The sequence below is a fragment of the Etheostoma spectabile genome, chromosome 24, assembly GCF_008692095.1.
Source record: "Etheostoma spectabile isolate EspeVRDwgs_2016 chromosome 24, UIUC_Espe_1.0, whole genome shotgun sequence".
NCBI classification, from domain to species: Eukaryota; Metazoa; Chordata; class Actinopteri; order Perciformes; family Percidae; genus Etheostoma; species Etheostoma spectabile.
The window spans coordinates 12,259,531-12,275,744 of NC_045756.1; the positions used below are offsets into that span (position 1 = coordinate 12,259,531).

General features: G+C 41.9%; 1 protein-coding gene across 1 annotated transcript; it reads right to left on the minus strand.

Moving 5' to 3' along the window:
* Nucleotide 1: 1 nt before the first annotated feature.
* Nucleotides 2-16,214, minus strand: igfbp2a (insulin-like growth factor binding protein 2a). Its single transcript, XM_032506704.1, has 4 exons — nucleotides 15,706-16,214; nucleotides 3,809-3,990; nucleotides 1,729-1,869; nucleotides 2-601 (listed from the first exon to the last, which is right to left on the minus strand). Exons 1-4 carry the CDS (start codon nucleotides 16,103-16,105, stop codon nucleotides 443-445), a joined length of 882 nt encoding a protein of 293 aa, XP_032362595.1. The 5' UTR covers nucleotides 16,106-16,214; the 3' UTR covers nucleotides 2-442.

The following is a 16,214-nucleotide window of genomic DNA, read 5'->3' on the forward strand; positions in this document are numbered from 1 at the left end:
ATTGAATGTATTACCATTTTATTAGCATTATCTGTTAATATTCTGTTAGCCGTACCAGTAGTCTGCAAGCTAGGACAGGAAAACACACCTAAAAAAAACAAACAAATATGTTGAAGGCTTTTCCTTTTTCAACACATACAGTACGGTACAAAACACTGATAATGGAGCAAATCTGAGCAAAGTCACAATTAGTAAAGCAAAGTCACCGGCACTCCAGTTGACGTCTACTGAATATCTACGAGGAAAAAGGGAGCCTGATTTTTACTTCACCTAATAATCTGCAGTTTCACCCTCAGCAAGCTGGATTCTATCATTTAATCCTTTTTGGTGGTTAAGAGTTCATCAAATGAACTAGAGACACATACACACAGACAGATAATATATAGCTTACTCAGATGTTCTTTGTTCCCAAGTACTTAACAGTTTTTTGTGTCATGCCGCATCATATCTGGGCCATGTCAGGAAGCTCTAGCTCCAGCTCTGTGAGATACAGGCTGCAGTTGGGGTCGCCCCTCACAATGGGGGCTGATGGGATAGGTCGGCCGGTGTGAGGGTTGACGCACCAACACTCGCCCCTCTGACCGTGGAGAGACATCTTGCACTGAAACACAAAATGCAGTGTTGTTCATTCCTGCGTGTTTTCACGTCATTTTAGATACTCGTGACAACCCCAAATATGCCTCGAAAGTTCATCAGTTTTACAGAGAACATGCCTTATTTAGATTCCCTTTCTTTTCTATACATTGCTGTATTCAAATACACGTATTTGGAATTTGCTCTATTAAGCATCATTGAAAATCATTATTGTAATACTTTTACCAAAAATAATGCTTCCTATTGTTATGTCAGGATTGTCTTTTTGGTGTGTGTGTGTGCCTACTCCCTTTCTTTTAGGATTATTTTTTGGGCATTTTAAGCTTTTGATGAGAGGACAGCTTAAGGAGTAAAAGGGAAGAATGACATGCAGCAAAGGGCCGCAGGCCAGAGTCGAAACCAGGGCCAAACCCAGGGCCACTGCATCGAGGAGTAAACCTCTATATATTCTATATATGGGTACTCGCTCTACCAACTGAGCTTTCAAGGCACTCCCTACTCCCTTTCTTTCCCAGGTTGGACATTGCCTAGTGAGCACACCTGTGTTCAGCTACCTGGATAAAGGAGAGGACCCCCTACCACTTCTGCCCTTCCACTGCTCACAATGTTTTGTTGTGCTGGCTGGCAGCAGACACTGCTGTCCAGAGCACATGTAAGGATGTTTAACTCAGTTTTCCTCAAAAAAGCAGAGTTGTTTATCTTGTATCTTGGGTTTTGTTAGTAGTTTAGGTTTCGGTTGATCATTTACTGATGCAACCTCGCCTTTGGTTGCTCTTGTCCTCTGCTGCTGTGGAGCAGCTTTGCACATTTCTGTTACTTTTTATAATACACTGTACTGGGAATTTTGTTACAAGGGCCTCCCATCCTTCCTTGGTAAGGTAACTTTGATTTATAGGGTCGTAACACTATGTTAAGGATGTAGTGTAAGCTAAAACAATATAAATACACTAGTTTGATGAATGTGGGAAACTGTATGACTCCGTTTTTATTTTCCAGTGAAAATCTAACACAATTTTGTCCAAATTGGTGGTTATGATACTTTGCCCACCTTTTTTTCCTCTAAATACTTGCAGACAATCAGGTGGCTATTCCCTCTCAGCTTACCACCCTCTACCCCAAAAGGCCTGGAGTCACCTGTTTGAGATTATACTGCCCCCTCTTGTCGCAGTTGGGGATGTGCAGGGCGTACAGGTCTTCCAGGGGACCTCGGTTATCTCTGAAGGGCATCTTGGATATCCTCTCCAGGATCTGGTCGAGCTCCTGCTGACACTGAGTCTTGAAAAAAAAACAGCCAAAACAACAACACCAGTCATGTTCACAGGCCCCTATAGTGGCATTAAGAGTCATCAGGTTTCTGTTATAGATAGGTAAAATATGATAAATATGCTCAGTGCAAATTATTCCACTCATTCTAACTTTTGTGCACAAAAATCACTTTTTTTCCAATTATTTTTTCAAGATTAACTAAGATCTGACTTTTATGATTTTTTTATGTCATGTTTTGTTTATATTTAAAAAGAATCAGAAATCAGATTTTTTTTTTAAATGGTTTTAAAAAACAAAGTTCCATGCACACAGCAGAAAAGTTGTTTTCAATACATTTTTACTACATAAAATCTCATATACATAAAAAGAACCCATAATAAAGCTAAGGAGTTTTCTGTAACGAGCAAATTAATCGTGTTTTCTTGCCAGTAATGAATAACAAGTCTTGCCAGTGACCTCAGGTTTACCTCACAATTCCGCTGAGCCAAATATATTGTTTAGACAGTTACAAGTTTCTGGTAGAGCAATAACCTTATGAAATGATTTTTATGGCGGATGGAAAATACCATGATGCCGGTTAGAAATGCTGACCCACAGAGCGGGTCAGGTGTATTTAAGGTCAGTAAATATCTGCCTTTTGAATAAAGGGCATTCGTTTTGTGGGATTGTTGACTGGAAGAAAAATGAAAGCCTTGTCTTTGTGCCATGACTGTTTTTAACCCTTTAAAGTTGTTTGGTGTTTACTGTATTTCCTTCTCAGGCTTTGAAATGAATTCTAAGTGCTTATGATCAAGCATTAACTGCACGGAATGATATTAAAATATGGCAATAAAACACTTCGATGCAGCATCCAAACATCACCACCTGCGTTCCAGAAGGAGGCGGCACTGCACTCCTTTTTTTTTCTTCCCTCAGTAGTGTGAGGAGTTAGTGTAGTGTAGTCTTTTCTACACTAACAGATCTAAGGGATGTTTCCAAAAAAGACCTGCATTACCTACACATTCCTATCTTTAGTTATTTAGTAGTTATTGACTATCCACATTATGACATGTACTGTATGTGTTGCAGATATTTTTTTTCTGACAATAAAACCCACACATTGCTTTGTTCTTTCTAATATTTTATTCTTGTGATGATCCCATTTATCCATGCTGATACTGATTGCATGTAATTGATCGGTTTCAGATGCAATCCATCACTCAATACTGTTTCATTTTCAAAAAACACCATGTTTTTTTGTCATACTGCACAATGCTGAAGCTCCTCGTCTCACCCTGTGTGTTGAGCTCTCCATTTGTTGGGAGTCACACATGCACAGTGCCTAGGTAAGGACTACTAGCCAGTCAGAGGGAGAGTAAGGCGCGTCCCGGCGAGCAAGCTAGTGTGATCCAAAACAAACCCACATCGGCCGATAGGCTATGGCTTTGGCTCAGCCACACAACCTAGACGAGAGCACGATGTTTCAGAGTGGTATGTTATTTAAATGTTAACAAATTAGTCTTTCATACATAATGTTTTGATTCTGTCTCCTGGGAATGGTGATACAACTATCTGAACTCTTCGAGCCTCCGCTCTTACTAGCTTGGTTTGAGGGTGTGTCACACTAGCAGCTAGGCGAACGTGTGCACATTAGAACGTGTGTTGCAAAATGTGTATGTTCAAAAGTTGTTTTAGTGGTGCAACAGAAAACTCAGATAGGACAGATAGTCTAGCTAGCGGTCTGGATTTACCCTGCAGAGATCTGAGGAAAGGTCAACCATAGTCCTCAGAAATCCACTGGAGTTTAAAAGGCCAAGACAAAGGAAGCCAAAGGCAACAAATATCCGGCCTAAATGAGCAAAATCTAGCGGAATTTTCCGTTGGCAACGAAGCAATCCCAGAAGTGGAACGTTGTGGATCTAGACTACCAAGAATCAAAAAAAAGAAAAAGAAAAAGTTCTCGCCTTACTTGTTTGGGCCGTGCAGGTTTCACCTCCTCCACCTTGTTGGTCTTCATCTTGGTCTTCATCTCCTGTCTGTGCTGGCGCACAGCGCTCTCTTTGGGTCCCAGCCAGGTGGTCTCTTTGCTGGGCTTTCGGATGGCCGGGATCTCACTCACACCCTGCTCAGGCAGCGCCTCCACAGCCTCGCCTGCAGTTGTGGAGACACAAGAAAAATTCTATGAAACGTAAAGGATCCCAAATTTCTACTGCATCGATCCATTGGGTACAGGGTACAAGCGGCCGAAATGGGTTTCCTCAGGAGGGTGGCTGGCGTCTCCCTTAGAGATAGGGTGAGAAGCACAGTCATGCAAGAGGAGCTCGGTGTAGAGCCGCTGCTCCTTTGCGTCAAAAGGAGCCAGTTGAGGTGGTTTGTGAATCTGGTAAGGATGCCTCCTGGGAGCCTCCCTAGGGAGGTGTTCCAGGCACGTCCAGCTGGAGGAGGCCTCAGGAAAGACCCAGGACTAGGTGGAGAGCTTATATCTCCAACCTGGCCTGGGAACGCCTAGGGATCCCCCAGTCGGAGCTGGTTAATGTGGCTCTGGAAAGGGAAGTTTGGGGTCCCCTGCTAGAGCTGCTGGCCCCGCGACCCGATACCGGATAAGCGGCTGAAGATGGATGTATGGATGGATCCATTCATTGATCGAAAAAATATGACACACTATAGACAGACAGGATGTGATGTCTTGCTCAAGGACACTTTAATAGACATATTGACTGCTGAAAGCGTTAAACCTGGGACTATCAGGACTGTCTCTCACGTGCACTAAGCCACCCTGTTGCCCTCCTGCTCCCATATTGGCAATGGATTGAACCTTTTAGCGGCTGGAAGTGAGCTGAAAGCTGTAAATTGCATAGATCCTATGTAAATAGCCGTCTAATTATTTACTGTATTTAACTGTATTTAGGTAACTATGGTTGTGATAAGTGCCATGTATGTCAAACAATGTTTTTGGTAAATAATGATTTCATTTCTAAGGGGTAGGATTAAATAAGTTTATACTTCTTCCTACTCCTTTTCGCGCATACAGATATTTGATATGTGAAATGTTGTCTCCTTCTCTATTTAAACTTTTTTTTCTATCTAGTTGGGTGTTTTTTCAACAACAAAAAAAACTGTTGTCTTTTTTATGATGACTTTTACATGCTGAAAATAAAAACAAATAATATACAAAATAGTTTTGCCTTTCCTTGAGGAGTCGTGAAGATGAGAGGGTTTGGGAGTGAAATATCAAACACAATTTTTGGATTTTTCTGACGTCCCTCCCACTGTGTCCGATGATAATTACATAAATAAAACTTGGTGTGGCTCACCTGCACCCTCCTGTATATAACAGCTAGCCCATGAGCTGAACTTTCTCTTCAGCCGGCAGTCACTCTGCGTTTTTCTCTTTTCATTTAGGCACAATTCAAGGCCTCTACAGCAAATAGCTCCCATCCACGCTTTGCTCTCATTGCTGCCATTGCTAATTTCCTCTCCCTGTTGTTTATTTGCTCTATTTTCAAATTTTGTACAATTAAATTCCTTGTGTTTGTGACATTTGTTTCACTCAATCGTCACAACAGACATTTTCCATAAAGATAATGTTGGGGGGCTCTGACAAGTCCAAAGTCCTGTTAAAGTGCTCTAAAAATGCATCAGCACAATCAATGAGTCACTACGATCCATTCCTTTCTCGTAGAGCGGAGCAACCACATGCAGCTCTGTTAACAAGCCTGTGGGCTGAGAAGAAGTTGGCCACTGCTGAACTTTAGTCACAGTTAGGTTTCCATGGTTGCTTTTTTTCCTAACTGGTGTGATTTAATTTCATGAGCAGATGTTAAAAGTGGTGATATAAATGAAGAAAATCACCAGGGATTTTTTCCAAAAAAAGTGTGTATTTAGAAGACCACTTGATGAATTCCACCTAAAATGAGACTATCACAGACCTGATCTCAATCGGGCCAGATCAAAATGATTGGGTATCAATACATCTAATACTTAAGACTCTTAGCTATCACCTCTGTTCATCTTATGCATCACACTCATCACAGAAATGTCACAGTGTGAATTGTGGTGCAGAGGAAAATGACCAAAATGGTTTAGAATTTCATATATGTGAACCTCTGGCCTAAATGCTAAATTTAAAGGATGTTAAAAAGTGAACCTTCAGTACTGTGATGGCCCAAATTACATAATGTATTAGTTTAAACCCATTTAAGTTCAAGCATTTCACATCAGTGGTCCAGACCTAAATGACAATAAATAGACAACTTACAGTGTCCTGAATGCAAAAAAACAACAAATGCCATCACTGTACAACAATAAAATAAAAAAAATACACTTAAAGAACAAGGAATTCTTATTTAGTCACATAGCAAACTTCCCACTGCCCTTTACCTACAAACAATGCATTGCATGTCACAACAGTAGAGTCCCTGTGGCCATCCAGTCATTCCTCCAGGCGGTTTTCATTCAGTTTGACTGTCTCCTCTCTCCTTGGAGTCTTGTTAAACATCAACCTTAAAAAAAAAAAAAAAAACCCATCTCTTCCAACAGATGGAGCAAACAATGTGAGAGGCCATCAGGTCCAACCCAACATGTTGTTTCTGACAACAGAGCATACTTAGGGGTTGAGGCTTGACAGGGAGGGAGTGGAAAAGGAGTGTCATTCCAAAACAGCTGATTTTAGACCAAAAGAAAATGTTTCATGATGCCTCAGAAAGCACCATGATCACATCTCAGCTCAGCTTAGCTAGCCAGAGTATGTGAATATACAGTACATGTCAGACAAGTGTTTGTTTTTACAGATTTTCAGTGGAGCGTGTATTTCATGTACGCAGGACCTCGCTTGACACCCGAAGGAAAGAAGGGGAAATAAGCAGACAGACAGTAGAGAAGGTCAAATAGTGGGCCAGTAAGTGGATAGTTTACAGTTATGCAAGGGCAAAAGCTGTAAAGTGCAGACTTGTAGAAAGGCGCACAGAGAGAATGAAAGTGAGTGTGTGTTCTTGGTGGTGGTGGTGGACTGGAGACGCATTCTCTGCGCGCTGCAAGAGGTAAATTTGCCATCCGGTTGTAGAATATGATTACAAAAGGCCTAAGAGAGAACGGGAGAAAGGAAATTCCAAACGAAGCAATAACAAGGTGCTGGCGCCTATTGCCATCAGATAGATCTGGTGTTGTTGGACTTCAGTTGCCCTTATGACGCTACACTGGGCTTTTCTTTGAAGGCTGAGTTTCTTTCCAAAAATGGTCAAAAGTCAACTGAAATCAGGTGTGTGCATACACAAGTGGCGCAGATAAACACCCAACACAAAACATTGGCGGCTGGGGTGTTTTTTTTCTTCTTTGCTGTCTTATATAATCCCCACATTATCCACGTGCAACACCATCATTTTCTCTATTCTAAGGAAACCTGAGATGTTCACTCAAACACACGGTCAAATCGCATATAGATACACACATGAGCGCGCAATTTGTACGCAGCGTAATCAGCGATCTCCCTGTCCAATGTACACACACACACACACACACACACACTAGGCGCTAGGCCTCTGCAGTCCAAGCCGTTCCACAGTGGTGGGCTTGGGATCAGCAGTATCAACAGAGCAGCTGCAGGCCTACTGTCCAGTCTACTGCTTGAGTTAATCCCCACACAATGGCCCGAGATGCTTCCTTTCTATATCTGATTCATGTCAAATTCCCAGATGGCACGAAGGCCAGAAGTGTCATATCTGATTGTCTAGATTCTGGTCAACTGAGCAAATGGCAGACTTGGCCGGGGTGGTGGAGAATGGAAAGGTTGAAAAGGGAAAGATCCGACCACATCAGCATTCTCGCGCCATCTTATTTCCATAGATACAAAATAGCGCTGTGTTTTATCATACGACAAACTCATGGATGTAATGTCTTGTGATGATGACTGGGTAGCTTAGCTCACCAAAGTTAGTGGACGTCAATGGGATCATGAAGCAGCTTCTCCCAAAGGTAGAAAAACCCTTATATTCAACGGGTAGCGTAGTTTCATATAATTTCGTAGAGAGGATAGGCAAGGATACAATTCATAACAAATATAGAGTTTTACATAACAAATAAATATTTTGAATATTTACTTGGGTTTAAATGGAGCAGTTATTCTAAGGAAATTCCCCCTGGAGATCAACAGATGTATGCTGTCTTAACCCTTGTGTTGTCTTCTCGTCAACCATGAAACATTAATATTGCTTTTTCTGACATTTTTCTCGCTTTTTCCAACGTTGTGGGTGTTTTTTTTAATGTTTTTTCCAAAGTTATTTGATATTTCTAATGTTGATATTTTCAGCGCTTATTTCTCGGCCCATTTATTGTGAAAAAGAAACTTGCTCGTGGTCAAATTTGACCCGAGGACAACATGAGGGTTAAGTTGAGCTGCTACTTGATTCCATTGACATCCATGTCACCAGTCCTTATACTGTACCGGTGCAAATAGGTACTCAATATGCACATAAATACATCAGGAAAGCACCAATCTGAATCTGAATAGGAATATAAATCACCCAAAACTGAACTATCCCTTTAAATGTCAGAATGTGGAAATAAAAAGTCTTCTCTCTCAATATGGCTTTTAACGCAGCCACGAGGTGTGAAATAGGTTGTACGCCACTTAAGAAGTTGATGAAAGGCAATGCGAAGAGTAGCTGTAGTCTATCATCCATGGCAAGGTCGAGTGGGACTGTTTCCCTAGAAACACAAACTCAGCAAAGTGCAGATATGTTTACCTTCCAGGCTTTCTGGCCCGAAACAGTCATCTAAAAGCAGGCTTTGGACAGGCCCTGGCACGTATGTACACACTGCGGCATCCAAGGCCAGGCATCTCGCTCTCCACCGGCACCGCTGGGTGAACTCTCGGGGCGACTGTACGGGTCCTAAACTAGGACACGAACTGAGGCAAGCTGGAACACATCGGACTAGCACAGTAGGGGATCACATTCAGCTACCACCGACAGTCATTCTCAACCACTGTTGGAGAGATATGTGGGATGGGAGTAGACAGAGAGGGCTAAACTGCTCGGGGTTATCTCACAGATAACATCAACGCGTAGTGGACTACTTCATCCTGCAACTAAAGTTTGAGCAGAAAAATTGAGATTGCATACAAAATTAAGAACGACATGATAATTAGATCAGCCATCAACAATTCCAACTTCTTTTTTCTTAGAAATGTCTTTTTAACCAACAAATTAGACTAATACCGCAAGGACAAAATATAACACTATAACACTTTTTAACATGTCATCACTGGTTGCTAGATAAGACTTATTAGACACCACACCACTGCACTAAGTGCAACCTGCACAATTGGTTTATTTACATATAGCATATTATTTAAGCATTGCACATTTTGGTTTTCCCATCCTGTACATATTCAAATATTGTTTTTATTTTATTTTATTCCTATTATTATTATTTCATGTATATGTTTTGTATGTATATTTTTCCTAGTATCTCATTTATATTTATATTCTGTGTTGTGCGACTGATTTACGTGTGCTGCTGTAACACCGCAATTTCCCATTTTTCTAGGGATCAATAAATATCTATCTATCTATCTATCTATCTAAAGTCCTATTTTCATTTAATCACTAGCCTTTGAAAACCACTGAACAAAAGAAGCATTCAGAGACTACGATTGCACATCAGTGAAGAAAAAAGGTCCTATTTTCCCATAATGTGAGCAGCTACTAAACTAGAGCACTAGAGCATCTGCTCTTAAAGCCTATTTTGGTGGGGAACAATGCATATTGGCACATTTTGCACATTGTGCATTCTGCAAATTCATCAATGTGTACAGCCAACATCTTTGTCAACCATGTAGAGAACATTGAAATGATGTCATGACATTTAAGGATGTGTTCTATTGACTTTGATGGTCCCAAAATGTCAATACTAGCTCCACATTGAGGTTGCCATGTTTGTTTTTTAGTGAAATATCTCAACAACTATTATATGGGTTGCTTTGATATTTGGTACAGTTATTCATGCTGCCCAGCGGATGAATCCTAATAACTTTGAGGATCCCCTGAGTTTTCCCTCTAGCTGTCCACCATGCACAAAAGTGAGAATTAAGAGGGTGCATGGAGGCTCTGAAGACACTGCAGCAGACTCCACCCTCATGGCCATTGTTAGGAGGAAGATAAGGGAATAATTGATAAGACCACAATCATGTTCCTGTGCATGTAAACAAAGATTTTGCAGACAAACACACACATGTCCTGCTCTGCAAGCTATTACAAGTCAAGTGCAACTCTACATGATGGAAGGGGTCTTTCCCATTCATTTCCTTTATCTCGCCCAGTAAACCATTAAAACAAGTTAAGAAATTATCCCCTTTTTATGCAACGCCCTACATCCCCTTCCACTCCAGTGTCAGTAGCATTTCAGACACTGTATGTTTTGTCTTAAATCACCCTTGACCAAAAAAAGGAGGGTGGGAAGTTATTCTGGATCTCAATAGGCATGAGGAGATTCTTGGCACGGGTAGACGTGAAGTGGACGCCTGGGGGGGAGATGGCACACATGCCCCTGTTTTTGGAGAAGTCTAAGGGTGGAGGTGTGGGGTGGGATTATCTCTGAGCTATTTCAGTCCTGTGGGCTCTGTCTGGATGTCCCCGCAGGTACACAGGAATGCCCCTTGTTAGCTAACAATGTTAGTTCAGCGACCAGATGGCACGGGAGTTTTCCACTTTTCTTTCCACCTCATTTTTGCTCTTCGTTTCGACTTTTACAACAGTATTGATACAAATGACTTTTCATTGTCAACATGTAAAACTGACAAGGGCAAAATGAACGCACAAACTATTATTATTATTATTTTGAAGATGAATGGGCAGCTTCACTTTTTCTAATTTGTGGGAAATTTAAGCAGCCGACTATGGACTCTGTTTGGGATTTGTTAATCAACCTGTTCTCTATCAAGGCCACGTATGGTTTGATCCCAGCCAAAACAACTACCCTAAACGCCCCTCCAGTCAGGTTAAAGGAACCTTTATCGGGGCCAGGTTTCTGGGGGAACAGAATATCAAGTGATACTGGGCATTAACGGAGAATGTTGTGGGGAAGTTGTGGGTGTTAGTTTGGAATGGGGAGACATTACAGCTCAAAATGAATGAAATTGAAATATAAAATCTACTTAATGTTTTTCAAATGACCCATTTAAATCAGTTTCTCGGATCCTAAGGAAGTATCTTCGGGCTGCACAATATGAACTAAAATCAAAATCACCATTAATTGCACATTTTTTATTTTACCTCAATAAATGAACGACAATTAATCACGTTGTTCTAAATCATCTTTTCTGAAGCCAACATTTTTTCAGACAATGGACGTGACTAAACACGCAGTAGAATGTTTTTAAGGAGAAAGAAGGCCTATCAACAGGAATCTATTATTGAAATCATAGTCATGGGAAAAATACTTTGATAACAGCTTCAGAATTTCTATGTTGATACATTTTTGATAAATCTTCCAGCCCAGGAGAATCTTATTTAATCCTCCTGTTTTCACCACATCACAGAGAAGTCCATTCCGGCATACTGGGATAGGTTTTGGTCTTTTAACCAAGAGCAAAATCATATTTTCCATTTTTGCAGCTGCTTTTTACAATTCAGACATTCTGGTAGATAACCGTGTTTGTGCGGTCTCATGGACCCAGAAACATTACAGGCTATTTGCTGAATTAGGAGTAATGTCCCGTCTGCATCTACTTATAATGCATAAAAAATCGTATGCGCTTTCAAAGACTTTACGTTTGATATAGCAAATTGAAATGTGAGTCTATCATAAGTGAACTTTCAGTGTGGCCTAATAAACTTCCTGCTGAGTTAAACAAGACATAACTGCATTTTGAAATGCTGTTACTGAATTACTAATATGCGGTAATCAGTTGCTTTGATCATTTAAAACAGGGAACAAAAATCGCATGTGGCCTTAAGGACCAGAGAAGAAAATCAGCCAGTACATATCCTCCAATCAGTTCCATTATCACAAACAAAAACCTGACTGACAAGTTCTTTTCCTACTTGGTATTGTGTCCAGCAGGTGTTCAGATCAGTGTTATTGCAGCTATTTATACAAGAAATCCACTGATGCTTTTTCATATGTTACATTACATGAGCCTAATCAAGTCTTTTGGGTTGAACTCAAATAACAAAAAAATGAATTTGTATCTTCCGCACATTTGTAATCTCCCATTCCCTCTCCTCTGACTGATTTCCACCTCTCTTACTTTCCCCAGGTCTTTTAGCTCCCGTGATCGTTCTGGAGCCGAAAGACTATTGGCTCTGACCTTTGAGCTCTTTAGTTGTTTGTAGTGCTGATCCAGGAGTTTACAGGGATTTTACTGCTGTCATTGTAAGCTGCGATGGATAAGACCGTGAGATCAATTCTTATTAATTGCTGTAAAGTGTGATTTATGCTTCTGCGGAGGCGTCCGCCGTAGCCTGCGAGCCTACGTAAGTGGCCTGAAGTTTATACTTGTGCTTTTGGTGCGTGCGTCAATCTCTTTAAAAGAACAGCGTGGTCGGCATGGGTGTGTGTGTGCGTGGGCAGTGGGTGTAGAGCGAGTGAGAGAGTGACGCCAATTAGCTTTGATTCTAGAGGCGTGGTGGGAGAAATTTGGGGTTTTCTGACCACGGTTGGGAAATCCGTAGCAGGGAAAGTTAACCCTCTTATGATGTCATGTTTATGGAGAAAGAGAACAAGGAAATGAGTCAGGGAAAAAAATCCAACGCAACCACGCCACGGCCGAGCAACATGCGTCGCCGCGACGTGTAGTTACATTTTTCGAGAGGAGCACGCATGGGGGTAAGCGATCCAGCGCACCCAGAAAGCGTACCTCATGTGGGGAGTTTCTAAGGCTAACAAGCCATCACCTGCCTGCCACTAGCATTCCATTGACTGCCATTCATTTGGGCATCACTTTGACAGCGAATAACTTTACATCTGAAGTATTTCAAGACTCTATTTAGCCATTACCTTGTATCCCACGTTATGGCCCTGTAGCAGGCGTTTTTTTTGTAGAAATAGGCTAAACCATGCAACTTTCTGTTGCACAATAGACAAATTATCGTACTGGGAAGCTCGCAGGCAATCGGAGGGGAGGCGGAGGCATCCAGTCAAGGGAGAGGCCCATAGAGAGTCCATTAAAGCATTGGATCAAAATTATTCAGCCATGTTTTGATGGATTGGAAATACTTCGTATGTGGCAAGGGAATTCACATGAAGGAACATTGGTCCACGAACAGATTCCTCTTGGCACAGCTACCAGAAGACTTACATCTTCAGCTCAGTTTGAGGCTGCACAGTAACGCTTGGCAATCACCAGAAAAGTGCTTCTAATGGACTTCAATGGTCTCCGTCGAAGTCTACGGCATCGCTGTGTTCATTAATTTGACTGTTTATGGGTACAGGTCAGGCTACGACGTATAGAGTCTGTGCCTCCACATACCTACGTACTGTACATAGCCACGGCAAAGATTAAACCCAGAAGTATAAATCCCTCTTAACACCTCTATGAATCCCACCTCTAACAAGATGTAGTCAAAGGGGCAATATCTGGTCATTTTTGGAATTCTTCCAGGAACTGATTTAACCTAATTATACGGATTTGAAATGTAACATAGTCCTTACAGTGTCTTGTGTCCAATAGCTCTAGGTTGTGTTATTTGTCCCTGTGCCATACAATTGGATTAAAATAAGCAGGAAGACAGGATGCTGGGATGTTGAGGCTTATAAACATCCAAATAAAGCAGCTGCAATATTTCATCCTTTGATTCTTTGCCCAGGATGTCAAACCCACTCAGGAGTCACTGCTCCCCGTGCTCAACTCAATGCAACTACGTACTTAATTATTGCATTATAATCATCTTTTTTTTTCTGTCAATGCCTGGAATAGAGGAGATGCAATGGATTGTAGCCAGAACGTTCAAGTTTGTCTTCCAACAGCCCCTGTGAGCTGAAATCTCGGGATGTCAATACTTTCTCTTTTTGCTGTGTATCTGAGAAGAATTTATGACAGGAAATCAAGTCTGTGTAGTCTCAAACTGGGCCAAACCACAAAAGCAGTAGACTAACAGTTAGCATCTGTAAAACCAACAATTTATAGTATAGTATGAAAATCAAATGCCATAAATAGAGAAGAATTGGATGGAGCAACTCATTTATTTTGAAGCTGATTCATTGGCAAAGGCTGCAATTCTACTTGAATTCAATTTCAGTTAGACCCAAGAAGAAGAGAGTCCAGTGCGTCCTCTTGATAAAAAATAGTTTCCTTTTGACGTCGAGAAAGCTGTACACTTCACTTCAACCACGCGCTCTGTCTTTGTCAGGAATAACTCTACCATCTGCAGCATGGCTCTTATCCATATCAACTTTAGCCTTTAGAGCCTAGTTCTAAGCTGTTGCTCTTTTTTTTGGACACATTTAACTAAATCTCAGACCTTTCACCCTGCAAAGCGAAGCCTGACCCAAACCCGATCAGTGACAGAACAAACTGCCTTCTTGCGAGCAAGCACTTACATGATGTGTCCATGCATTTTGTTCCTCTTGTTTGCTCTTATGTAACTGCGCAGTTCATGCTTGTTTTACTGTTCGCCTGTTAGTTTTTGAAGAGGGCTCCAGAAATAAAACATTGATTACATAAATGTGGAATTAAGTCATTATGATGGCTGCTTATTACATCACAGTTGTGTCGTGAGGCATTTAGGACCTTTTGTCAGTGTGCTGCCGGAGAGTCCTTACAGAGACCAGAGTTTACTCTGAATGCCGTAGTTTCTCTACGTTCCAGGAGTTCAGTGCCAAAACAAACACGTGTCAGTCTGGAGGTAAACTTTGACAAAGCACGGATTTGGAAATGAGTAGAAATCACACAACGGTTGGCTCCGCTGGACACTCATTGACTGTGTGTGTTTGTAGCTTCAAAAATCAGCCAATTAATAAAGCTGTTAACTTTTCTTCTACACTGTGACCTGCCCTGATTTGAAAGACAAACCACGTGAGCTTTGCTGGCCCCAGGCCGTACGAAAAGCTTCTCTGTGATCCTCGTGCACGTATCCAGCTCAAGGTAGACATCCAAGTTAATGTAGTCACTGTCAACATCACTTTATAGCTATTTCTGGTCAAAGCCTAAAGTCCACTTTTCCAATCAATGCGGCATTCCTCCTGCTGTCTCCCTCTGTTTCTTTCTCTCCACTCCCCTGTGGAAATGTCAACATCAATACTATGATGTTTCAGTACAACTTCTGGGAATTTTGCAGGCCACTACCTTGTTCTTTGTTACAGTGTTTTAAAGGCAGATTTTTGGGGGGATTTTTGGATAGAGTGGAGGGTCAGCTGTTTGGAACATATAACTGAGGTTAACTGTTCCTTTTGTGTCTCTCTCCCCAATGCACACTAGAATAATTCACTATAAAACTATAAAGAGATGTATGCAACACATACTTTAATACATCATGCAGCAAGAATGTAGCAAAATAGACTAATAGAAGTCACACCTCAAATGCATAGTAAAGGACATGAATGTTGCAATGTAATGCAACATGACTTCCAAGATTATTTCAAGTCTGTAGGTAGGCTAAATTTTGATGGCAAAAGGTCATATAGGACTCTTAAAGGGTGCAAAATAAGTATATCCTTTAAAGGATGCCCTGCAGACTTCAATGCACAACTCTATGTAATTTCATACGAAAATGTCTGAGAAATTTCACCCACTAGTGCAAAATGGTTACACAGATTTGGGTTCAGCTTTCATGACAATGCAACATTTCGACACTATGCCTCAGGCTGCAGTCTAGACAGTGTCATTAAAAATTGATAGAAGAAAACCAGGTTTCCAGTAAACTGACTGACCGCTCGTCTGCTCCCGGTGCTCCTGGCTGAACGTGGTCGTCTCGGTGTCCACTTTGCGCCGGCATTGCCCCTGGCCCTGCACCAGTTGCTCCAGAGGAAGCTCCGAGTCGGGCGTCGGGTAGCATCGCAGACCGGTGGAGCACCTCGGGGTGTACACGCCGCACATCTCGCCCTCTTGCCGGGCGCACACGGGGCAGCATCCGCAGCCCGGTTCGCGCACTATCTCTGCGCAAGTCTCGGTGAGCCTTGGGCACAGCGCCTGGCGCTCCGCGGTGCAGCCGGGACAGCGGAACACCATCTCGGCCAGGGAGGCACCAGCGAGAGACGCACAGAGGATCAGCAAGCTGCAGCCCGCGTACGACAGCATTGTTAAAGGCATGAGGGTTTTGGTCATTATCATGGGGCGATGGAAGGCAATCCCAAGTGAAAAAAGGGGGAAGAAATGTGTATGCGAACAGGTGAAGCCGGGGGCTGGGAGGTCTGCTGGGTCCTACAAATTCCCAGGTTTG